At 41.9% G+C, this 26,136-nt stretch overlaps 1 protein-coding gene across 2 annotated transcripts in view; it reads right to left on the reverse strand.

Moving 5' to 3' along the window:
• LOC131688776 (1-phosphatidylinositol 4,5-bisphosphate phosphodiesterase gamma-1) overlaps positions 1-25,333 on the reverse strand; it is a 28,874-nt gene extending 3,541 nt beyond the window's left edge. Inside the window, exons 1-9 of one of the 2 annotated variants that reach the window (XM_058973291.1) lie at positions 25,268-25,333; positions 24,769-25,201; positions 24,455-24,656; positions 23,890-24,392; positions 10,227-10,927; positions 9,910-10,167; positions 9,721-9,835; positions 9,481-9,662; positions 9,209-9,392 (exon numbers count right to left, since the gene is read on the reverse strand). In XM_058973291.1, coding sequence (XP_058829274.1) covers positions 9,209-9,392; positions 9,481-9,662; positions 9,721-9,835; positions 9,910-10,167; positions 10,227-10,927; positions 23,890-24,392; positions 24,455-24,656; positions 24,769-24,915 — 2,292 coding nt within the window. In that variant the 5' untranslated portion in view covers positions 24,916-25,201; positions 25,268-25,333. Of the gene's footprint in view, positions 1-9,208; positions 9,393-9,480; positions 9,663-9,720; positions 9,836-9,909; positions 10,168-10,226; positions 10,928-23,889; positions 24,393-24,454; positions 24,657-24,768; positions 25,202-25,252 lie in introns of both variants that reach the window. The other variant, XM_058973290.1, reaches the window with a different exon arrangement.
• Positions 25,334-26,136: the final 803 nt, after the last annotated feature.

A 26,136-nucleotide genomic window follows, 5' to 3' on the forward strand; every position in this document is an offset into this window, starting at 1 on the left:
ATTTTTACGCTTGAGATGGATGTCTGTTCTCTGTGCCGAAATTGATGTTGCTTCTCAGTTTTGCACGACCCAGGGGGAACTAGGCCTTGATCCCACTGCTCTGTCATCGATGTTACGTGATATTCGTTATGGAATATTTTATGTTTGGGGTCCATTCATAAACAATGTCTCGCAGAAAATTTGTATTTTGTTTGCATTTTGTATGTTTATTTGCAACGACAACCTGTTAGCGTAAGCTTTATATCAGGTTAAGGAAACGTTACTTGTAGGGAGATACATTTAGGATGTGAAATAAATCAGACAAAACTGATACTAACTAAAATATGGAAAGGGTAATTGTAGGTAAAAACTAAAATATGGAAAGGGTAATTGTTATTGTTATTTATCAGTGTGTAATCGGGCTGTCTCAACAACCTATTTCTGCAACCTATGTGCATTAACTGTGCACCTACCGTCTCTCCGTCGCACTTGACAGTGTGTGCAGTGCTTTACGGTCACACCTACGACCGCGCACCCGGCTTCCCATGAGCGTTTTGGCGGCTCAGAAGCGTCCTTCCATGTTGCTCAGGGATACATTGGTCCTATACACATCCATGCATACAGGCATACATACGGGCTTACATTCATACATACATACAAACTATTTGGCGCAAGTTTAGAGCGTGTAACGTCGTGTCATGTAGTCTGTCATCCTATGAAAAATCATCTTACCATCGCCTTGGGGTCAACGTCATATTGGCAAATTTCGCATTGAATCCGCTTCTGTCTCTTCCTAATCTCCTTTTTCTCTCCTAGGTCCGAAGCGTATCAATCGACTATTAATTGAAACGGTAAACATACTAGCAGTATTAGTCCTTACTCGCGAATACTTTTCCTACAACTGTGCTGTTTCTTCTCTATCTTATAACATAACTCGATTATCCCTGTTCTAGTCAATATACATATTCATTACATTATGGACCAGGAAAACCCATAATTTTTCTATTATTATTATCCTGAGTAGCTATACCAGTGAAGGTATTTTAGGATTTCGCAAAAAGAATCTCTGCCAATAAAGGCGTAAGAAATATTTATCCATAAAGTTTGCTCGAACCGAATGTCCGCCTGGTTCAACTCGAATAGACCACACCGACCCGAAAGGGTTGCTTATCATTTTTGAGAGCCGGTGTGCTTGATCGAGTTTAATAATCATGAAATCAAGTCCTGAATAATCAACTATCTCTTAGGTGCCAGTCCTGCACTTCTTTCCTGAACTAGCCTCATACTCACGATCAAAAGAGTCGACAACTAGTAGGATCCACATGTCCCCCACTCAAGCGAATTGATCAACTTGCAAATAGGAGCACATATCTACCTACCAGCCAAGAAGACTTCCGAATCAATGAGAATGGACCATGCCAGTCAAAGGCCACAGGCCCAGCGCCATCTCGTACAGTGTCATTGTCATTTCTCAGCCCACACCCTGGCAGACGTTCATCCGCCCATCTAGACTCTGTCAAGATGAGCACCTGCAAAGCCTAACTGTTCGTATGTGCTAGTCCGTATAGATTTTGGTTTGCTGAAACGAAACAAGAAAAGCAAAATCAGTTGGGTTAACTCACTCGGAGCCGATAGTTGTTCTCAACACAAGCTCCGCGTTTAAAAACCCAAACTTTCGCCCGCTCCACGCCACCCATATAGTTTCCGAAGTTCGGGCTCAGCCTCCCGGTTAGTATACCAACTGGTTTCCGCCCAGTCCGTTACGCGAGTGCGAAGTGCCGTGTATCATCAGTGCGAAGGCTACTCGAATTTTAAGCTGAAAATTCAAAATCGACTCTCCCACCGATACCAGGAGCACAGACTCCGAAGGAGTTGAGCGATAGCGCGTCTCCATCAAATCAAAAAGTTCAAACCGTGGTCAACCGTCCGCCTCCACCACGAGCATTGGTTTGAACAGTTGCACGTGCGCGCGCGAATTCAAACCGAAATAGTGTAATCGGCTCCATAGTTGCCGGCGGTAGTGTAGTGCAGTGTAGAGGGTGCATTTTGAAAGAGCCAACTTCCGCCCACCTGACAACCCATAAACAACCCACCTAATGGGGGAACCTCTCCCTCTCCCCATCCTGGAGAGCAACGGCCCATCTTAGAGTCGGACTTTGCCAGGGTACCTAAACTCTGGCGATATAATTGACAAGCAGACTCTGCTACTGCGAGCAAAATCATTGGATGGTGATTTCGATGCCCGACTGAGGCTAGCCCGTTCACGATTTTGAAATCGGTACAACGTGTGTTAGGATGCGATCCGACAAAGGTGGTTTCGGCCACAAAAGAAGGTAGAGGGACTCGCTATGTCTTAAGGACGACATCGAAAAAGGCATATAACGCTCTGATGAGTTTGAACGAGCTGATCGACGGGCAAAAAGTTGAGGTGGTTTCTCACACCACATTACTCATGGTGTCGTTTACGATATCGATACCAAAGACATGAGCAAGGAAAAACTTCTTGACGAGCTGAAAGGTCAAGGAGTCACAGCAGTGCGTAGGATCACCAAGCTGCACGAAGTAGTAGTGAGCAATACTCCTCTGGTGGTGATATCTTTTAGTGGCTCAACCCCCGACTACATTTACCTCGGATTGGTACGCACTAGCATCCGACTCTACTACCCATCCCCCATGCTGTGCTACCGCTGTGGCAAATTTGGGCATGGCACTAGGGTGTGCCCCAACAAGGAAACTTGCTTGAACTGCAGCCTGAACCACCCATCAGCCAAAGATAACCCATGCACACAAGTCTCGAAGTGTATAAACTGCAGCGGAGAGTACTCAACAAGAGCAAAAAAGTGCCCCAAATACATGGAAGATTAAAGCGAAAGTTTCCCTAAACCTTTCCTTCCCCTAAGCAAGAGCTCTAATAACACAAAAGCGCAAAAGACCAAGTTACGCCAAACAACCCAGAAAGGCACGGAATCGAAAAGACAACGAGAAAGATTCCACTATCGCTAGACTGAAGGCGGAGCTCATTAGGCTATAGGGCGAAAAGAGCAATCCGCCAAAAGATGACCGGGACGATGAGATATTAAACTTAAAAAACCACCTGGCGGAGGCCGTTCGCCAGCTTAGAATTGTAAAGCAACAACTCACCGAGGTAACGAAGGAAACTAGCAGAGCTAACACTTCACCGAAAGTAGAGCAGGGAAACGTCAACAAACTAAACCCGACCACAACGATATCGACCGAATGTAACGTAGTAGCCGCGAAACAACAGCGAGACCCCCGACTTCGTGACGAACGAAAGCAGCAAAGAAATCGTAGCCGAGCAGGCGATGGGGATAAATCCCAAAGCCTTATCGGAAACAAAACAGAGCCAGCACCACCGAAACAACAACGGACAACCCGACCGAATACCCGCAACAACAGCCCTTCACTATCCGGACATTTGAACATCTCAGACACCGAAACGACGCAAAACTTCATGCCCCAAGCGTCTTTCGTAATGTCCGACTAGCTTTACAACGATCATAGCAACTGGGGATGCCAATAAAAAACAACGAATTCAACAGCAACATAAAACAAATCCCGCCTGTGTCGACCCTGACTGGGGAAGTTTCGGATACGTCCGATGCACCCCCGGCGGCTGTTGGCACAGGACCATTGGAGCACCAACAGGGAAGTACCTTTAACATCCCCATTAGCATTCAATTTACGCATTCACCATCCATCTCAGGCCAACCAGACAGAAATCCAGAAAATCCACCAGCACAGCAATCCCAAACGACGGGAACCACGTCCGCCTCCAGCATCTTGCCGGGCCCCAGAGTAGGCGATCTCCCCGCCTGATCTCAAAAATGACACCAGTATCAGAAAAACTAAGCGAACAGCTCCACTGCAACGAGAACCGGTTCAGGTCTCCCGATATCCTCGTACCTGGCGGACCACCGGGAAGAACTCTCAGCCGGGAAACTACTACTCATCAACAGCAACGAGTACAACGAGACCTCAGCCCGGTTCCCGGTTGCTCTTGGCATCCGGTACGTTTTAGACCATCCAGGAATCCAGTAGTTACCAATCGTGACGCCCACTTCCCCGTGCCGGCCCTGACCGGGGACGTTCCGCCTTGCAGCGATGCTTCCCCGGCGGTTGCTGGTGAGGGAGGCCCGGGACCATCCCGGGTAAGTTCATATCACCATTCCAGCCGACAAGAGCAATTCAGCGCCACAAACTCTTTTTCAAGGAATGATCGAACTGCCGACGTTTGGCTGACCACACGCTTCAGAAAACGATACCAAAACCTACCCGCAACGCAACGGTCAAAAACCACCGACACAACGCCTGCGGACCCTTTACTCTACCTCCCGCGGTCATTGGAAGGGACGTACGCCAGACCACCCATCAACAACTGCAACAAAAATTACCCCCTCAACACAAACAAAGCGCACGAAACCGATAGCTTCCTGTCAAGAGAGAAAGCCTCTTCCCCTGCACCAGCCCCGTCCGCGGACATACCGGCCCTCACCGACGAGCCTTCGGCGGCTGATGGTGCAGGGGTCCCGGATCGCCACCGGGTAAGTCTAACCACACCCTACTCCCACCAAGACCAGTCCTACTGCACAGTCTCAACAGCGTCTCGATGACCAACAGCACCGGCTCAGAATATTCCACGCTAGCCGTCCAGTGGAACATCAACGGCCTAAGGAACAACCTAGGGGACCTACATAACATAATCGCTGGCACCGAACTACTTTGCCTCGCCATTCAGGAAACCCACTTGCACACCGGCGTTGTCCCCACCCCATGGTTCGGAAAGATACGAATGAGAGACGGCCAGGTCGGTGCACCTCCCCCTCAACACGGAACTAATAGCGGTCGCCAGGAGGATATCAACCCCCATCCGCTGCTCCATTGTATCCATCTACCTACCACAAGGGGTTACCAACATACGAAGCCAACTAACCAACCTGATCAACCAGGTCCCCGTCCCATTCATCGTCATGGGGGACCTCAACGCCCACCATAAGGCCTGGGGCTCGGACAAGTGCTGCCACCGAGGTAACGAGATCGTCAAACTCATCGAGGAAATCGACGCCGTGATACTAAACAACGGCAGTACCACGTTCATCCGTGGCAACGCCTCCTCCACCCTCGAAGTCACCTTCGCCTCCAGTTCCATCGCTGGGATATGCGGCTGGTCCACGTGTAACGATACCGCCGGGAGTGACCACTTCCCCATCGTGCTACGCATAAATCGCCTCCAACTTAAAACCACCCGACGAAGACGTTGGCTATACGAAAATGCCGACTGGGATGTCTACGACGCTGCCATACAGTCCCACCTTGATCGAGACCGTACGTACTCACTGGTCGAACTCTCAGAAACTATCGTCGACGCAGTGAAAGAAACCATCCCCCGAACAAGCGGGGTACCACCACACCGTGCCGTGCACTGGTGGAATCCGCCGCTGCTGTCAAAGCTCGCTGGAAAACTCCGCACCTTACAAAAAACACCGCCCAATCACCCTCTTCGGGACCAAAGAGCGCACAACTTTAGAACGCTCCGAAACGCTGCGAGGAAAACAATCCAAGCGGCTAAAGAAACCAGCCGGAGGAACTTCGTGGACGGTATCCACACGGACTCCTCAACCACGGAGCTGTGGAGACGCGCTCAGTGGCAAACGTCGACAAAATGGCTACTCTTTAGCGATCAACAACACCACCATTACTGATCCCGAGGAAATCGCGAACAAGATAGACTTCCACTTCGAATCGTTATCCGCCAACAAAGCCCTGCCAGCCGCATTCGCTCAGAAAAAAACAGACTCGAAGCCTCCCCTACGACCTTCACGTCAGACTCCACAGCCACCTACAACAGACCCTTTACCGGAGCTGAACTTGCCGTCGCTCTCACTAACGCACGAGGAAAGTCCGACGTCCCTGACAGGATTGGTTACCCGATGCTTAGGCATCTTCCGCCCGGAGGCAAAAGACCCTCCTAGACTCTTTTAGCACTATCTGGGAACGCGGGTCCTTCCCAGAGGAATGGAAACTGCCCCACGTAGTCCCCATTCCAAAAAAATGCCAGGATACCCGTGCCCCGAGCGACTTCAGGCCAATCAGCCTGCTGTCATGCACTGCTAAGACACTGGAGAAGATGGTAAACCGGCGACTGACCACGTGACTGGAAGACGAGAAACTACTCGACCCACGCCAATTCGCTTTCCGGAAGGGATTCGGCACCGGAGCCCACCTGGGCTCGCTCGGCGAGGTATTAGACAGAGCATCCACGCCGATATTGCCATACTCGACATAGCCAAAGCTTACAACACAGTCTGGCGCGAAGGCGTCCTTCAACAACTCCAACGATGGGGCATACAGGGGAACCTAGGCATCTTCATCCAAAACTTCCTAACCAATCGCCGCTTTCGGGTATGCATAGGCGGCACACTTTCCGACGAATTCCGCGAGGCCAACGGAGTGCCACAAGGATCGATACTAGCCGTGACCCTCTTCTTAGTGAGGATGAATTCGCTCTTCACCGCGCTACCCGGGGGCGCCTATGTCTTCGTGTACGCGAACGACATCATATTGGTGGCCCTCGGGACGACGATCCCGCGCACAAGAATATCTCTGCAGGCCGCCCTCAACGCAGTCGGCCGATGGGCACTCGCCACTGGATTCAACATCGCCGCCAGCAAGTGCGCCATTACACACTGCTGCAGTACATATCACCCAGCCAACGCTCGTCCAATCCGCCTCAACGGTACAGTTATTCCGCTCCGAAAGGAACCGGTCGTCCTCGGGATCACCCTCGACCGGAAACTGACTTTGATACCACACTTCCGGCGACTGAAAAAAGACTACCAGAGCAGAAAGCGATTAGTCTGGACCATTTGCGCCCACCATCCCAAAAACAATCGCCGAGTAGCGCTGAACGTTGGACGATCTCTTATCCACAGCAGAATCTTCTACGGGATCGAGATGACTTGCCGGAACCTAGAGGGACTCTCCGAAATCCTCGGGCCCTTATACCACAGAGCGGTGCGACTAGCCTCCGGTCTACTACCGAGTACCCCGGCCGAAGCTGCCTGTGTAGAGGCAGGAGTACTACCCTGCCGCTGGGAAACAGCCAGGGTGGCCTTCAGAAGAGCACTAAGCTTCCTGGAGAAAACTTCGGGCGACGAGTGCCTGTACCAGGAGTTCACCAGCAACGACCTCCCACCCATCGCTCGTCTACACCGGGTGAGACCGCGGGCTTGGTACGACCCCGGACCCAACACCGACGACAGCCTTGCTCGCACTATAAAATTTGGCGACCACCCCAGCAGCATACTAGTTAAATATAGACAGCTAATTTACCGAAGGTATTCACATCCCACTAAAATCTTTACCGACGGTTCCAAAGCTTACGACGGTGTAGGAGCGGGGATCAGCGGCTTGCGGAACGGGCTCTCCTTCTGCCTACCTCCCTCCTGTTCAGTTTTCTCGGCGGAAGCGGCCGCCATTGCAATGGGAATGATAAAAAAAAACCCACCGATACACTGACGGTCATCTTTACAGACTCGCTCTCGGTCCTGAGGGACGTAGCTAGCGGGACCTCCAAACATCCCTTCGTTCAGGCCATCGAGACACTTCGAGACCCATTGGTTACCATCTGCTGGGTTCCAGGTCACAGCGACATCAAGGGTAACGGCATCATCGGCAGACGGACCCGGACCCGGACCCGGCTCCCTAATGAGCTTGCAGAACAGATTCACCAACCACTGGCGGAGTTCTCGAAATCACACCCAAAAAATCAAAGGCTCAGCCGACACCTGGACCGACCGAGACAGCCAGAGGGAACAAAAAATAGTCTCCCGACTACGCGTGGGGCACACACGAGTAACCCACGCACACACCGTGTCCAGCGAGCCCGTCCCAGAATGTGCCTCTTGCAACACCCGCCTCACCGTCGAACACCTGCTGTGCAACTGCCGAGAACTGGAGGACCTACGGCGTCAGTGCGGCCTGAATGGTCCGATACGGGACACCCTATCCAACGACCCGGTTCGCGAGGAGGCAGTCCTCCTCTTTCTAAAGGACGCCGGCCTATACGACAGCATTTAAACAATAAAATGGATAACGCAAACCCTCCCCAAACAAAATGAAATGTAACATTTATTAATTGTAATCCCGATTTATTTCATGGGCGAATGACCTATTGGTTAAAGACCCAATAAACAATAATAATAAGAAAAGCAAAATAATTGTGATTAGTATCGTAGTTATAATAAATAAGTAAACGATTTATCATCTGTTGTTTGCTTGTTCGTAATCCTCCTTCCTGTTCCTGATCTGTTTGGGCTATTGTCTTTCCGTTTCCTTGGCCGTCACGTTCTCTTACACCGAGTTGCATATATTGTAGCAAGAGAAACAAATGAAAAGACAAAACAAAAAAAGATGAAAATAAATGGACGTCTGCTATCTGCGCCTAAATTGATGTTGCTTCTCAGTTTTGCACGACCCAGGGGGAACTTAGCCTTGATCCCAATGCTCTGTCGCCGATGTTACGTGATATTCGTTACGGAATATTCTTTGTTTGGGGCAATTAATAAACAATGTTGTTCGTTTTTTATCCCTGATCCGCTGATACGTCTAAAATTCATTTTTATCTCGTTACGTGACGCTCTTCCCCTATTGTCAATATCCGATATCATTTATGAATGATCCCCTGGTGATAAATTTAGAGCAGACAATCCAATGAAAAATAGGATTGACAGGATTTTAGTGCGCTCTTAGCGCCTTGTGTCACATCTTCATGTTTGTTATACATACTAAGAATACCAAAGCATGTAATGTGATGACCGGAAGATTAGAGAAGCAACTCCTCCCTTCCCCCCTCCACCTAAAATATGGAAAGGGTAATTGTTGAAAAAAGCCTAAAAATTGTTGTTGGTTTTATTAACCCCGCTCCACTAGTACGTCTCAAATTTCTAGTTTTTCTCTCGGTAATTCATGGCTTTTCCCCAACTGTCAATACGCGACATCATTTATGAACGGCCCTTGGTAATATCTTTAGAGCAGACAATCCAATGAAAAATAGGATTGATGGGATTTTTGTGCGCATATATACTAAAAATACAAAATCACGTGATGTGATGGCCGGAAGATTAGAGAAGCAAACCCCCCTCTCCCCCCCCCCCCCTTCCCACCAACTTTAAGCAGAGCAGTTTTTGTTAACCCTATAATAACAACTTACATTCATTGTATTGATCCTTTTAACCATATCTTTCGGTATTGGATGGGTAAGCTTCACCTTCTTGTACAGCGGGTGTTTCATATAAAAATTAACCAGATCTATCAAACTTTCAAAATCCATGCCGCCGACTCCGTACAGTCGTCCTTCGACTTTTATACGACAATGTTTGATTTTTTTGTTGGCCCTATAGAGAATATATGCACATAACTCTTCTTGACTCAGAAGTTAAACATTAAAAACATATAGTTAATATTTTAATGAAAGATATATACCTAAATGAAATCACGAATGCATTCGGACCTTTATCACTGGGTCTGACTAGAAATACTCCATCGTTTTGCATTTGGTGCAGAATAATTTCAGATTGTTCACGGGTTGTGCTTTGATGATACCATTCTTTGCTCTCGTGTTTATTGGGCTGAGGAACTGGTTCTTTCAGCGTTATATAAAATTCCTAAAAAACAAATCTAATTAAATCTGTGTTTAACGCCGAATAGCTACAGGATTCTTACTGAGCTTCTCAAGGGATTTTGACGATAATGGATAATCAAACTGTACAAGCTGTCGAACAAATTGTTCTCCATTAAATAGTATTTGGTTACCCCTTTGTCCTGTTTTAATTTTATCCTGAAATACATGCAACCAAATGAAAAGAATTAATGACTAAATTAAAGATAACACCACAAGCGAAGCAAGCACACCTGCAATGGTTTGGTTTTCCTTGACGCCAAAACGACAGACAATAATCCCCGACAAACGTGACACTCTCGCGCACAAGAAAAGTTCCATCACCGAGATGAGCATACTGGCGTAAAAGGCTTTCGGCTTCCTCCCGGCCACCGGAGAGCTTTCCATGAAACCAATTTTCACCGAAATGTAACTCATCATTCGTAACATTCTCCTTTGTCCTGGAGAAGCTAGTCTCAAAATCGTCATCACGCACATCTTCCCGCTCGGTTCTGGGTAAAATTGTTGACAACATGTCAGAAACAATTACAATTATAATACATCTACCTACCTTTGACTATCCGTATAAAACAACTTGTGTTGCGTCAACACAAAAAAGTGTGGATTCCATACTTTATCCACCGGATCTTCCAAGAAAAGAATTCCATTTTTGACTGTGTTTCGAATGTCCAATTCGTTATCGTCAGCTCTAATTAGAGCACCATCATTTGTTATTGTACCATCCTCGAGCTTTCCACCATTCTCCGGAAGTTTTTTATGTTTCAAGATGATTTTCCTTTTCAACTGATGAGGGGACGGTAACTGAAGCTCGTTTTTCTCGATCTGATTCGTAAGCAACATATCACCAAATACATCCTGCATTGCATAGGCCATTTTCCGTTGTTGAGCTAGTGAGCAATTCTGCTCAATTGACAGTATCACTGGATATTCCGATGTTACGAATGCATGCTCCTTGATTGTCTTGATTACATCCTTAAACTTAATTTTAGTGGTAAATGTGTGTCCATGAAAAATTAAAGGCATATTGTCCGGTCCATCCCAACAGTCTAGTTCAATACAGCGACAGCCCATACGCAGCGCTCGTGCGTATGCTTCTACTGATGATTCACTGGAGAATTGATCACCAGTAAGGTAGGTGTTGTGCGATGAAGATATCCAGTAATGAGCAAGCGGTCTGTTCATATCCTGATAAACCGAGTCGCACTCTTTATTCCATATTTCATTTTGGCGAGAAAATAAGAAATCAATAAACTGAAAAAGGAAATGAGCTTCAGTAAATGAAATATCTGGAAAAGCATTCAGCAGAGTAGTCATTTATTCAAGAATACACTTTGAATGTAAGCATGTAAGGCGAATTACTCAATTTACACTAAAGTGGGGAGCATATGTTCAAAAATAAAGTAAAGGTTTGAGAAAAATCTCGCACAATTTTTTTAATTTTTAGCGAGAGTATCATGTTTACGTGCCGGAACGTGAAGTCAAGATCGACAGTGTGGTCACTGATTCCATATTGACATTCAACACTCTGATAGAGTGGAGTTGGTTTTTTCAAGCATCGCTTACTTCACTGAGTGGAAATATTAGACAGTGGATTGGTGAAAATTGGCATTGGTTAGCTTGGAATAGATTCGAATTTCCAACATTACTTGATAATGGTTTATAATGGCCAATGAAGATTTGAAATGAGTCATGAAAAAAAATATTGCTCGAAATTCACGTTTTGACGGTTTCAGTGCTCGATGAAATCAAAACAAAACATTGCCAGCAGCGTAACTGCAGGAACAAAAAAAAAACAAAAACATAAATTTTGTTGCCAGAATTGTGGAAAGATTCGAAAATAGAGCATACAGAGTTTCCAGTTGCATAAAATTCGTCGGAATTCAAGCAAAAATTGGATTGGGATTAAACAAATTTGTTTGTGTTGATAGTCACATGCTATCAAAAACAGCCACAAGACGGTTGAAAGTATTCAAATTATGTTCGGGGTCAGTTCCGGTGAATCTGGCTGTGATGGTCAGTTCCGGTGAATCCAGAATATATCTCCGGTCCCAGAGAGCCACTTATCAAATCGAAAACCGTCACCATGGACAATGGCGCTCTTCATGAACTGCATTGATTTTGGTACTCATGACTCGTCGATATTATTTCTGACAAAGGTAAGGAAACCTGGGCAGCCGGAAGTTGATATAAAAAGAAAATGTTCCTAGAGTGGCAATTACATTATAACAATTATTCTGAATTGACGTTCCCCTCAGTTGACCATTTTAATGCATTATACATAAAAAGAACCGTATATTCTTCTAGTTACTACTAATTAAGACTAGGTCATTCCGGTTTAAAAACACCGGAGTTATTCCGGATTGCGTTGAGGTAAGTCGGTTTTTATTATTAACATAGGAGTTAGTTTAACCTTAAAGAGTTTTAAAATTTGTAGGATTCACTAAAGCACATCATACTAAAGAAATTTGAGGTTTGACCAATCTTCCCCGAGGGTCCTGGGGCTGGTCAAAAGAAGTCAATAATAAATTATCATTACATCCATTGAAAAATGACCCAAAGAATGGCGAAGTCAGTGTAAGTGGGAAGACCATAAATAACCAAATCCAACAACTTTCACACTACGAGGACACTTGACTGATTCACTTGTGAATCCGGAATATGGTCCCAGAGGGTGACTTTTTTAAATTGCAAGGCGGGGTAGGCGTAGCATAGTTGGTAAATCGATTGCCTTGTACGCAGCGCACCTGGGTTCAAGCCCCGACCCCGCACATAGGGTTAGAAATTTTCATAAGAGATTTTTCTAACCCGAAGAGGCGAATGACCTTAAGGTTAAAACCTCTATAATCGAAATAAAAAAAATCGCAAGTCTTCATCATGTGACTATCAAAAAACAGCCACGAGACGGTTGAAAGTATTCAAATTAAGTTCGGGATCCATTTGGCTGTGATGGTCAGCTCCGGTTAATCCGGAATATATCTCCGGTCCCAGAGAGCTACTTATCAAATCGCAAGCCGTCACCATGGACAATGGCGCTCTTCATGAACTACATTGATTTTGGTACTCATAACTCGTCGATATTATTTCTGACAGGGGATGGAAACCTGGGAAGCCGGAAGTTGATATAAAAAGAAAATGTTCCCAGAGTGGCTTGCTAACGAGTTGTGCACAAAGCAAGTGAGACAATGAATCAAAGAACCAAGCCATAAATATACTAGGATACAATACTACGACCAGTTATATGGAGAGGACTTGTGACCCGCTGTGGGCTGCTGCATGGGCCGTGTAAACGAAGTCGGCAAAAATGCCGAAAATATTAAGCCACAGACCGCATAGAAAATTGTGTCGATGTAGTAGCTGCAATAAGAAAGACAGTAGAATAGTTGACATTCTCAATAGTTTTAAGCGATGCGGCTTGTACCCAAAAATAAGAACTGTTTGGGTAATGGCTCAGCTGGTCCATTCATGCGATATGCACTCCATGGGAAAGAAGATGGATGCGCGGGAACGGTTTGAAAGGTTATTCGATCGTAGTGTCAAGTCATCTAGTATGTCAATCTGTGAATCATCCGTATGGTGCTTGTCACGGGTGCAGGCGCGAATGTGACTTCAAATTTATAAATTCGATTTTGTAACCGTGTGGTTATTTGCATATTTGCGTGTGTTCTTGAATGATCATGCGGTACATTATATATGATACTTCATTTTTGGTGTGCAGTTCAGATGCCCGAAGAGAGGCTAAGTACTAAAATGTTCTTTTAATTACCGTGGTGTATTAATGTTGGCGAGATTGCGGGCGTAAGTATGTGTAGGTTGCAATTGCATGTGCGTCTTTTTTGACCAGGTTTGTGTTATCGCAAAGGCCATGAGCGTTTGTACGTTCGGAATGTGAGTGTATATGAGAGAATATGCAATTGATTGTATTAGTGAGAGTTATTATGAATCTAATTTAAGATATAGTAATAAAAGGAAAAATAACATGCCGAATAAGTCTTCAAAAGAGAAGCGTAAAAACAGACCAATATTATTTTTGGTATATATGAGTGGTAAAACAGAACTAGACTAGCAGTACAAAAGTGAAAAAAGTGACCCGCGAAACCTAGGAAGGATTAACCATTATTCTATCATATATGTCAGTTCTGCATACATTCCCTGGCCCAACTGTTACAAATATTCAGACGAACGTATGTACAGATAGACATACGATTAGCACATAACAATTGGGTCATTAAGCCATATGCTGTTTTTGATTTTTTTCGATGCAGCAGGCGTTAAAGGCGTTTTTCACTTCTTCGTACGCAAAATAACAAAAAAAATTTTTATAAAATTGAGTTATTACGACCACACCTTCAAGTGGACTACCTTTATCCTTATCCTTTAGCTGGGATTACTGTCAAAAATTCTAACCCATTTGGCTAAACTTACTGTCAAGGAAAGCCGAGAGTGTCAAACGAGGATGTGTTTACATTTTCTTAGAATTATTCAGAAGTTTTAAGTGTTGAACATATACAGGGTGTTTGATTCATGGTTAAGAACCTCTCGGGGGGTGATAGACAGTCATATTTGGAGAAAAAAATTGTTCTGCACATACCATCAAATCTCAACCGATACAGAGTTATTGAACTTTTTGTGTAAAAAACTTATTTGTCTTAAAATACCTCTAACTTTAAAAGTATACTTTGTATTTTAAATCTTTTAGCTCCATTCGAAAGGTGAGAAAATTTCCTATTCAATGGTGTTCTTATATCTTTTAGTTAATTAGTTTTAATTTTATCGTGCGATATTAAACCTGTTCTAATGACCCTGCCACTTCTAGTTTTCCGATCTGTTTACTTCACATCCTTTCTCTCACTTGAGTACTATGGCTCTAAGTTTCATAACTTTCCCTACCCAGTAATCTCTAGCTAATTGAATGTCGTTAAAATACAATTATTACTGCACTAACATTAATAGGCTTCTACTTTTACATTTCTTGAAGGTTCAACTGAGAAAGTGCCGAAAAGCGGCCACCCCTGAAAACGAAAAAAGCAATCCCCCTGTACATCGGTCAGAATCATCACGATAGTCAACCAGTAGTAGGAGAGACCGGGGCTAGTTGGCGGTCGGGGTAAGTTGGCGGAATCCCTTTTTCTCTGTTTCTATTAGACATATAGCGCTGCCTCTTCTTGTGTACCTCAAGTTATGTAAAACCCGTTATCCAATGTGTTCTTGTTGCAAAACGATTTGTTTGGTGGAAGTTGTTGGTGATATTGTGTTTTCGAGCATACCAAGTAAATTTTCTAAATTTTAAATACTTTGTGTTATTTAGGGTGATTTTCAATTTGTTTAGGGAGTACACGTCAAATTCAAAATGTCGGACTATTGAAACTGAAATATAATAGGAAATGTCGGTTAATATACAGTTTTCTCGATAAGACATTCAGCACGTTCCAAAAGGACCCTTGAAGTAATTGAATCTCCATTTGATTGCTTAGTTTTTGGCGTATCCTCACATACCGCGGGTTTTCTGCGTCACATATTTTTGTCTCTAAAAAGGGAGACAATGCGTCAAACACTTTTAAAAAAAATCAGAGATGTTGCCAAAAGTCTACTCTTCCATGCCGTGGGTTCTATTTTGCAAGATCTACCTACATCAAAGCGGTAAAATTTGAAAACTGAAAACACCACCATCTAGCCCCGGACTTCCCTATTCTAACGATGCCTCGAATACAAAGATTTACCCCCCTCCACTCCGAGGCTCACTTAGCAGAAACTTAATAAATGATTGTCAGTTTGAGCTGGTGCACAGTGGCACGATGAGTGATAAAACCTCAAAAATCAATGTCTTGTAATTCATTTGTAAATATTTATTTTATTTTACTCTCAATTTGAATAAAGGTATCTCAAAATTTTACTATAATCGGATGAAAAATGAATTTTGAAGATATCGTTGAAGCAAGTGATCACTTCCGGTGAAAATTTCAACGTGTCGACATGTTGGTTTTCACCGAGTGCTAGATAATTCGCTTTTTTCACCTTGATTGGGCGAATTACTCGTGCTGTGGTGGACCAATTTTGTGGCGCTGCGAGTTTATCGTCGGTTAGTCACAAAAAGTAAAGTCCATTGGACTATAAACGAAAATTAACTGGCAATATAGCTTAATACGCTGTGCCATTTTGGGCTTTGTTTCACAAACAAGCCAAACAGAAGCGAAGAAGAAGAGGAAGAAGCAAGTGATGTCGAGGATTTCTGTTCAGTTCAATTCATTAGAATTTTTAGTGCCTTAGTTTCAAATGGCGATATCTCAAGAACTACACAGCCGATTGAAGCAATTTTAAGTTAATTGAAAAGAAGAATGAATATGCTAAACTATAGATGGGAGATTTTTGTGCAAAACAGATTTACGTTTATTCTGCATCAAAAAATCCAATTAAAAAGTTTCATATCATATCAGTAATTTATCTTTATACGTCTTCCAATTTTTGAGATCGTCTCTCATGGTTCACTTATCATGAATCTGACTCTAAATTTAGTGTAGTTTCAAGATATAGGGCTCATCTTGCGCTTTTTTGCGCCAAAGTGGGTATATCTATGTTTTTGAAAATACCCATATGGAGACGCCGTGTAGCTCATAAATCTCCTTACAAATTAGTTGCCTAAACAACATCATATTACTGAAAAAATAAGTGATTTTTACTGGTTTTATCAACCATTTCTGCTATCCGATGAGATTGGCTAATATGATTAATGTTTATAATAACCCTTTAACGACCAACGCATTCAAATGTGTTTACATAAAAGTAGTCGAAAAAATGAAATATGGAATATCAAAACTGATAGCAGAAATGGATTTAGCGACCCAAAATTAGTTAAAACCTCCAATTTTAGCCACATAGACCAATTTTTATATTTTTGTCACAACTTTGTATGAACAGGTAGAGGTTTGGTGTAGAGTATGAAAAATACAAAATGTATCGATTTAGTTTGTTATTTTCGACAAATTTGAGACTAAGAGAAATGAAAACAATGAAATTGAAAGACGGATAGGTATTCTAGAGCGAATCAGTTATAAACTTAGAACGGAAAACTAGGACTACCCGAGAAAATACTCATGGGTTCAAATACCACATAGCCCCTTGAAAAAACCTTAAACATGGTCCGTGCTAAAATTCACAACCATCAATACACCATAAATGGTCTCAATAACCCATAAATACACCAACATATGGTATTTTATATGGGATCTACCGGACCATGGTGATGGTTTTTTCATGGGTTGAACCCATTTCAAACACCCATGCCAAACCCCATGAGTATGGGTGTATTATGGGCTTTTCGTTTACTCGGGTAGGCAGGCTCATGTGGACATGATCGAAAGGAAATGTGAAAAGTTCTTTGCCTTCTGCTAAGTAGGAGTTGGGCGTTGCACCCAAGTCTATGGTAGAACATCGTCTTATCGTCATGTTTTACCGCCGACGTCTTGCGATTATAGGCAGATTAGGTCCCAGAACAACTTTGCAAATTTTAAGCTCTTAAATTTGAGTATAAAAAACCTATCAATGAGTTGTAATTTTTGCCGTGGTTAAATGGAAACTACCTTCAACGCGGTTTACCTAATTTTAACTTCCTCCACGATATCCCGAGATTGAGTCAAAGGAACTCAATTTTAGGTAGTTTTTCGTTTGCGTGTACAAAGCAGCGATGCCACATGCTTTTGTGAAATGTCTGTAGAAGAATAAAAATGTCTGTAAAAGTCTGTAGATGGTTGGGTAAATCCTAGTTACACTAGAATATTAGTTTAAAAGTAGATTGCAAAGAGAATACTATTGTGAAGGAACCACTCGTCTTCGAATACAAATAAAAACGTGTAAATCGTAATAGCCAAATACTATTTAAGAATCTAATAGAACACGTCATAGCCAATAATAGAATTCTGCGCTTGGTCAAGTCTCCCAATGACCTACTTAATTCGATGAAAAATAAAAATGAGTAATATGCCGTTCTACGCATAAATGGTCGGTGTTAAGTCAGACCGGACTAAGTCGCAAAACTTCAAAAAATGAGATAATGACAATACTGGATAAAGAATTTCTTCAGCTACATTCAACTTTTGCGAGATTTGAAATATGTGACCATGAACAAGGATTATGGCAAAAAATAATTTCCAATTATAACGTAGAGGATGCTGAAATTCAAACTTCAAACCCGTTTTTCTCGAAATTAATATTTTGTCACTTAGTCCGGTCTGACTTAACACCGACCAAATGTTCCATGTCACATACTGAATATTTTCACTTTTTTCATCACAGTTCTTTTCCAGGCATATTTTCAGAAAACACACCGAAACCATATAGTTTGTTCGAAGAATTCGTAAAAAAACACGAAGTCTGTTTGTCACATTGCAAAACCTCTACGCATAATTGTCCCACTAACAAAAAATCCAAAAAGTATATAATAAAATATAATTACGTAGCGCTTAATTAGGAAATACATTATGCTAGATTCTGGAGAAAAAATGGTGGAGAGTAGAAATTTCAGTAAAAAGAGATGAGTGCGATTTTAATAATTGCGGTAGTGAGATCAATGCTGTTAAGCTTCTCATCACTGCCATCGCTTCCAAATACTTATTACATGGTGAACGCACCTACTGCCGGTTTTGAATGCTCTCGCGACGCGCACTTTTGAAAACAAAAGGAAAAATAAACATAATTTGCATGCATCGAGATGGGACTGATATGCGTAGAATTTTCCGGTTTCTATCTGATTTCCCGGCATAACAGTCCAACTTAAAATTTTTAGTAAAAATCCACGTTAATTTTTTTATTTTTCGATATAACACTGGACTGTTGACATTGGAAATGTTGGCTCTGAGCATAATTTTGAACAATAAAGCTTTATTTATTACGCCCTTTCTTGAAGCTTGCTATTATAATTTACATTTTCAATCGCGTTTTTCGCAGTTGTCAGTTTTGAAACATGAAACAATTGGGCGTAAAACGGCAGTATGCAGAAAGAGACTGCACGGCAATAAAAACTCTCACAAATTGCAATCCGAAATCTTTTGCATGAACTACATTAGCAACAGTAGAAAGATTTTTAGTACGTGTATTGCAAAAAAAAACCTGTTTTAATCCACCTAGAGGTGCAATTGTGCCTTTCTCATTTCTCCAAACTATGATTTAATAGCTGGTTCGTACAATATAACATTATGGAAATGCCTTTCATTCTTATTACACTTGGTAAGTATATATAAGAGCACCTTTTTGCATTCATCGCGGTATCGGTTTGAATCGGAGTTTTCTATGTGATCGCACTCCACAACCCGTAACTCCGGAGCTGGAAGTCGGATGGAGATGGAATTTAATATCAGTTTCCGGGGACGCAACACCTTTCATTTGAGACTAAGTTGATCAAATCGATCTAGTCATTTTCTAAAAACCAATATAACCGTTATTCTGAATTTGGATGCTTCCGGATCCGTCGATGGTGGCCAGTGTGGCCAAAGAGACTTTGAATGACTGTTGGTGACCTAGATCTACAAATTCAACAGTTGTGTTTACATTTTGGAAAAAAAATCACCTTTTTACATTCATCGCAGAATTCGTTAGAATCGGGATTTGCTGCGTGATCGTACGTATAACCCTGTAATTCAGAAACCAGAACTCGGATCCACACAAAATTCAACAGCAGCTGATGGACCTTTCATTTAAAACCAAGTTTGTCAAAATCGGTTCAGAAAATTCCGAGAAACCGATGTGGACAAATCAACAAATTTTGTTTTGTAACCATACTCTTCAACTCGTAATCCGAAACAAGATGTCGGTTGAAAATGAAATTCAATACCAACCTATGGGAATATTATACCTTTCATTTGAATCTTAGTTTGTAAAAATCACGTATATGGCACCCCTATACCGTTTGTATTGAACTGCCGTAATCAACATCTCTGCGGGCACACAAATTATGGGCCCCACTGACAGTTCGGATTGTTCTGCTCGTTTTGCTGCAGGCTCGATCCGCACTAGATAGAAACGATACGGCGTGACGCGATCATTAGATGTTTGTAATCGAACTAAAATATTGGACAATAAATTGAAGTGTTGTTTCCGACATGTTGATGACTGATAAGCAATTTTCATCATGATTCATCAATAATAAAACGATTTCGAAAATCGCAAAGTTGTGTCGTATGGAATTGATTCTGTCGATTGTGGATCGACCTTAAAACGACGTTTTAGATCTTGGTTTGAAAAACATAGCGGCGTAGCAGATACCTGGTAAAAATCAGTTCAACCATCTCCGAGAAACCGATGTGGACATTTTGTTAACAAATCCGCACATACACACACATACATACATACATACATACATACATACATACATACATACATACATACATACATACATACATACATACATACATACATACATACATACATACATACATACATATATACTTACATACATACATATATACTTACATACATACATACATACACACATACATACACACAGATATTTTGCGATCTCGGCGAACTCGACTCAGCCCTCCGGGCCTCGGTAAGAAAGTCGGTTTTTGGAGCAATTGCATTTCCTTTCTATATGAGAAAGGCAAAAGAATAATATTCAATTAGCTTAATCAGCATGAGTTCAATGTTATCTTCATGTGATTATATTTTGAAATGTTGGTGGAATGGGTTTGAAAGTGGTGGGAATGGGGGGTTAGTAGAGTGGGAGTGGAGGATGCGTCAGAAATCCTTCATCTTATTTCGGTATACGGGGTGGATGAAGGAAATGCGGGCGTGAGGGTGGTCCAAGGGGAGGGGAGTAATGAAGGAGGGTGGTGTAAGGGCAAGGTGGGGGGGGGGAGGCGCGGCGACGCAATATTCAACTGCATATTTTGTCTTCCATTTGAGACTTGGTTTGAGAAAATCGGTTTAGTCATCACCGAAGAACCGATGTGACTTTAATTGTGGAATATGCCCGGAATTTCGGACTTCCGGAATCGTCGATAGTGGACAATATATTCAAAGAATGTTTGATTGGCAATCAGTGATCTAGATCTGCGATTAGAAGTAATTTGGTGACCATTTTAGCCTCTGAGGTGTCACGATTGTACCGATTTATATGGGAAATTCTTAGCAGCTTATGGGAGCGTTATACCTTTCAGATGAAACTAAGTTTGCGAAAATCGGTTCAGCCATCTCTGAGAAAATTGTGTGAGTTTAAATGACATACACACATACATACACAAACATACATACACACACAGACATTTGCCGATCTCGACGAACTGAATAGAATGGTGTATGACACTCGGCCCTCCGGGCCTCGGTTAAAAAGTCGATTTTTACAGTGATTGCATAGCCTTTCTTTATATGAGAAAGGCAAAAACAATCTTATCGTGAAGGAAAACAACTTTAACTGGGAAATAACTTTGGTTTTTCCCCAAAATTATAGAAACCCGATTTGGTACATCACTGGCTGATGCTATACTGCCGTTCTACTCACAACTGTCCCATGTACTGGAAGTTTCCCTATAGACATGGGACAATATGCATAGAGCGGCAGTTTTCATTTTTTACCGCCTTGATTTTGGTACATCTTGCAAAATAGAACACGTTGCATGAAAGGGCAGAGTGTTGGCAACATCTCTGAATTTTATGAAAATGTTTCATACGTTGTCTTTATTTCTAGAGACAAAAATATGTGACGAGGAAAAGCCGCCAACTTACCCCAGCCCCGTGGTAAGTTGGCGGTATGTGTGGGGTAAGATGGTGGAATGCCAAAAAATAAGCAATCAAATGGAAATTCGAATACATCAGTGGTCCTTATGAAATGTGCCGTTTGTCTTTTCAATAAAACTGTATATTATTCGACATAAGGCAAGGTGTAAATACCTCTGTCCCATCCCGAAGGACCATTAACCTTCTTAGCAAAGTCACTCCCAACGTTTTATCCTAACCCACTATAAACTGAAACGGTTGGTACGGTTGTCCTCGTTTCTTCCTCATTTAAGTTTCAAAACGATTCGTTGGTTGAACTGTTCATTAAATGAATAATTCAATTGCCGTATAATATTGAAACATCTTCAAACCCAACTCTGCACAGTAGGCCTGGCTTTTTTAATATTTGCGACATATTGTAATATGCTTCAAATATTAATGTTGACAAGAAAAACACTAAAGAATATCTGCAGTGTTTTCCAGGATGCTTTTCAATACTGGCTGTGTAAGGGTTAGAATAGAATAGAATACATCATATTCAAAAGCAAATTTTCGAAATTATTCAGGCGATTGCTCGAAATCAAAGAGAATAGGGAAAGAGACGAATAGTGTGAAGCCAAAATTACCTTATTGAGCAGACCAATCGTGCAATGTAAATAAACATTACTCCATGCCTGAGTTGGAGGAGATAAGTATTGTACATCTATTAAAAAAGAAATTTCAATTTTCGTCAGAATTTGATTCAATTGCGATTGTGAGGTGCATTCTAGAGTATATGTATGAGTAAAAACAAGCATTAGAATTATTTCATCTCTTTGTTTCAAAATGCGCATCGTTTGATAAACAAATCCAACGATCGACATACGGTTTGTTTTCAAAATATATTGTCGCGCTTATAATAAAATCTCACATTGCGGGCGTCTGAAAGGCGCATCAAATATAGCCGCAGTTGCTCCGCAAGCAGATTTCAGTGGAGCTTTATTTTTCTGCCAGCTGTGTGCTTTTCGAAAGCTTCAAGGAAAAAGCTGCCTATACATTTATATAGGCGGCTGTCACGCGCCTATCTCAATTGAGCTTTCATATAATCGCATATCGAGCGATTCTCCTGCAAGGCACAATAATAGGAGTCATTTAAAGTGCTGCCTGTGGAAGCGGTTGCCAAAATTCTAGTGTTGAAATCACCATAAAGGGAGTGTTGCCGTTTTGACTGATTTTCACTCTTCGTCTCTTTCCCTATTCTCTTTGCTCGAAATAATTGTCCCCTGCATTGACGAGAGACACAAGAAAAAGTTTCTCTTACTTTGGAGTGAATTCTAGAAATGAAAATATTTGATGACTATTTTTGCACTGTAAATTGTAGCGCCAGCTTGCCCCGTGTGCGTCACCGCCAACTTACCCCAACCGCACTTTTTATAAAAAAGGATTTAAAAAATTACTTTTGTGTATGGATAGGTGTAATATCTATAAGGATACTGAAAGGCTCTTTTCACGCACTATCGAAAAATATAATCATTCGGGGAATATATTGAAAACCACCTTAAATGTTTAAAATTAAAATTAAGAAAATTTACAAAGTATGCTCAAAAACACAATATTACCCACAGCTTCTACAAAACAAAATGTTTGACAACAAAAACACATTGGATAATGCGTTTCACACAGCCCCCTGTCAAGAATGGCGTCTCTGTACAGCCAGCATCACTGCCATGAAAATCAAAACAATAATTTTGGATCGAATCATTGAAAGCTGTATTTGGTTACTAAGTGCTGATTTTCTGAATGATATGGTATCTAATCATCCCGCAAGATGCAAAACGTCGTTTGGAATGCTTCAATAGTGCATAGCGCCGAGCAAAATTCTTTGTTTGGGGCTTTATGGCTATAACGCCCCATATATGTAGGTCGCTGTCAAACTCCATATGTTGGTATAGGGTTGCCAGGAGGCTGGTTTCACATTACTTGAGGTTCACAACGAGAGAGACCGGTTTATGTCTAATAGAAACCGAGAAAAGGGGATTCCGCCAACTTACCCCAAACGCCAACTAGCCCCGGGCTCCCGTACTAGAGGCTGAGCAAGTGACTGATTTGCTACGTGAACCAGAAAATTATAAAACTTCAATATTGAGTGAACCTCTCACGTTTATATCGGCGTAGTGTATCTATATCATAGGTTATAAGCACGATCATTTTTACACGACTCACATACTGCCGTGATGCGCATAACAGTTCCATATGACAAGCACATTTTCTTTGCATATGGTACTATTATGCATATGCAAAAATGTTTATTTCTATCTAGAACTTGAACACGCTTATAAAACATTTATCGTGACATATAACTGCATAGCGCTATCATTATGGGCTCATGAGTACCAAGCTATTTGAAGTTATCTTTCAACTGATAGCAATATCGATTGGTACTGATAAAAACAAAAATTGACGTGATTACCATGTCAAAATTTTGATGAAAGTTTTCTCCTCTACAAACAAATCCATCAAATAACGCTTACCTCCTGTGTTTTTAGATAAGGCTCTTGAACATCACGAATCGGGTCTTGCACATATTCCCGTATGAAATTAGAGACTGCTTTTTCATCGTTGCCTAGTGGATCATTCTGCACCTCGGAGAGAAACTTTCGAAACTCTTTCAATGTCACGATCTGACCATCCTTAGAATACGGCATGGCGCCATCGAAATAATCCTGAATGGTGAACGATGAATTCATTAATTTTTGATATAGCCGTGAAAAATCATCAAATCCCAGTTCGTTCCGCCTCCTACAGTCTACTTCGTGAAAAAATTCATTTAACTTTGCTGTTGTGATTTTGCAGTTAACTTTGGGTAAAAAAGACTTGACTTCCTTCAAACTAACGGTTTCGCGGGGATTCTCCATTGCGTAAAATTCTTTTCTAAGCCATCGTTCAACCTGCAACCAGTACGGTGAGTTGATAGTATCCGTTACCATGTGCTTAAGACCCTTGATCCACATATCACATTCCTTCTCGGAGAGAGCTACAATATCAAGGAAATGCTCCAACTTTCGAAAACCTTGTGCATCATACCTGATTACATACCAACAACCGATAGTGAACGTAGCTTGAATTCGCTACCGTAGAACACAACGAAACATTTGCGTAGTTCAATTTTTTTGATTTCTTCTATCCATTTTTCGAAGTCCTTTGAACCCTTCCCAAGCCGAACTTCTTTCACTTCCCGTAATTCCAATGCTCCATCAAAATTCGATCGATTACTCTGTGCTGGCGAAGACCACGTTACCTGAGATAAATCGCCAATCAAATAAGAAATTTAGCATTAGAAAGCAAAGTTAATAAAATAAATGAACGGAAGGGGAATTAATTCCATCTGTTTATTTCCCCTCAAAACTAACCTGCCGTGTTTCTCTGCGAAGCATCAAAGTTTTCTTTTCCGGTTTCCGCCGCGGATAAAACTTTTGTATTAACGTGCCACGTTCTAGACTGCATATCATCTGTTCCATCTCGCCCAAACCGGGCAGGCTAATGCTACTAAAACTCATCGAGACAGCTATCACCTTAGTTATCCAGGTAATGAGAACTGGAACACGTTTGTGTTTATGCAACTGGGAAGTCCAACCGCAAATGATCAGCACAGCGAAAAATATTGTCAACTTCTCTTAACAAATCTCTCGACTAGAAGCGGAACAGTCCAATGTCCGTTTGCATACGGACGTAGAATGAACCAAAACAACTCAATATACACGAGCAACGGCAGTTCGTAGGCACTTATTTACAGAAGGAAGAATTCGATAGTCGTTTACGCAATACAGTCCAGAACGAATATATCTAAAAACAATAATTAAAACCCAGAAAAAGGTTCCTTTTGCTCTATACTACCATAACATTAGGCACTTGCAAATAATCACAGCATACGAAAATACTATATTCTATATTATTATCCGTAAAACACAAAATATTTATATACGAATAGAAAAAAAAACTATATTCTACCCGAATAAAAAAGATTTTTTGTACCAGCGATGCCAGATTTACAGACATGTCTGTATTTTACAGACTTTTGATAGTCTCCTACAGACATAACCAGAAATCTACACTTTTAAAAGAGTAATAGTGATTAGCAAAATTGCCCTGAGTAACTGTATTCGAAGACGAGTGGTTCCTTCACAATAGTATTCTCTTTGCAATCTACTTTTAAACTAATATTCTAGTATAGCTAGGATTTACCCAACCATCTACAGACATTTTTATTCTTCTTCTACAGACATTTCACAAAAGCATGTGGCATCGCTGCTTTGTACACGCAAACGAAAAACTACCTAAAATTGAGTTCCTTTGACTCAATCTCGGGGTATCGTGGAGGAAGTTTAAATTAGGTAAACCAGTAAACCGCGTTGAATTACAACAAAAGAGATTATAACTACTAGAGAGAGAGCAAAGCGCTACTGTCTCCATGTATTCACGGACTGAAACATGGGGTCTCGCTCTAGCATGTTGTATTCCATTACTTTGACATGTGTGTGCCCGGGGCAATAGGTGTCAAACTAATGGGCCTAGCATATGTGAGAGCGAGATGATAAATTTTCAGTGTTAGCAGCGGCATGCAACCTTTAGTAGTTATAATCTCTTTTATTACAACTCATTGATAGGTTTTTTATACTCAAATTTAAGTTGAATTTACCTAATTTTGAGTTTACCCCAAACAACTCAAAAGTACCTTCCTCCACGGAAGACCTCGACTGAGTCGAATCTCTCGTTTTGTT

This window comes from Topomyia yanbarensis, chromosome 3, assembly GCF_030247195.1.
Source record: "Topomyia yanbarensis strain Yona2022 chromosome 3, ASM3024719v1, whole genome shotgun sequence".
Taxonomy (NCBI): domain Eukaryota; kingdom Metazoa; phylum Arthropoda; class Insecta; order Diptera; family Culicidae; genus Topomyia; species Topomyia yanbarensis.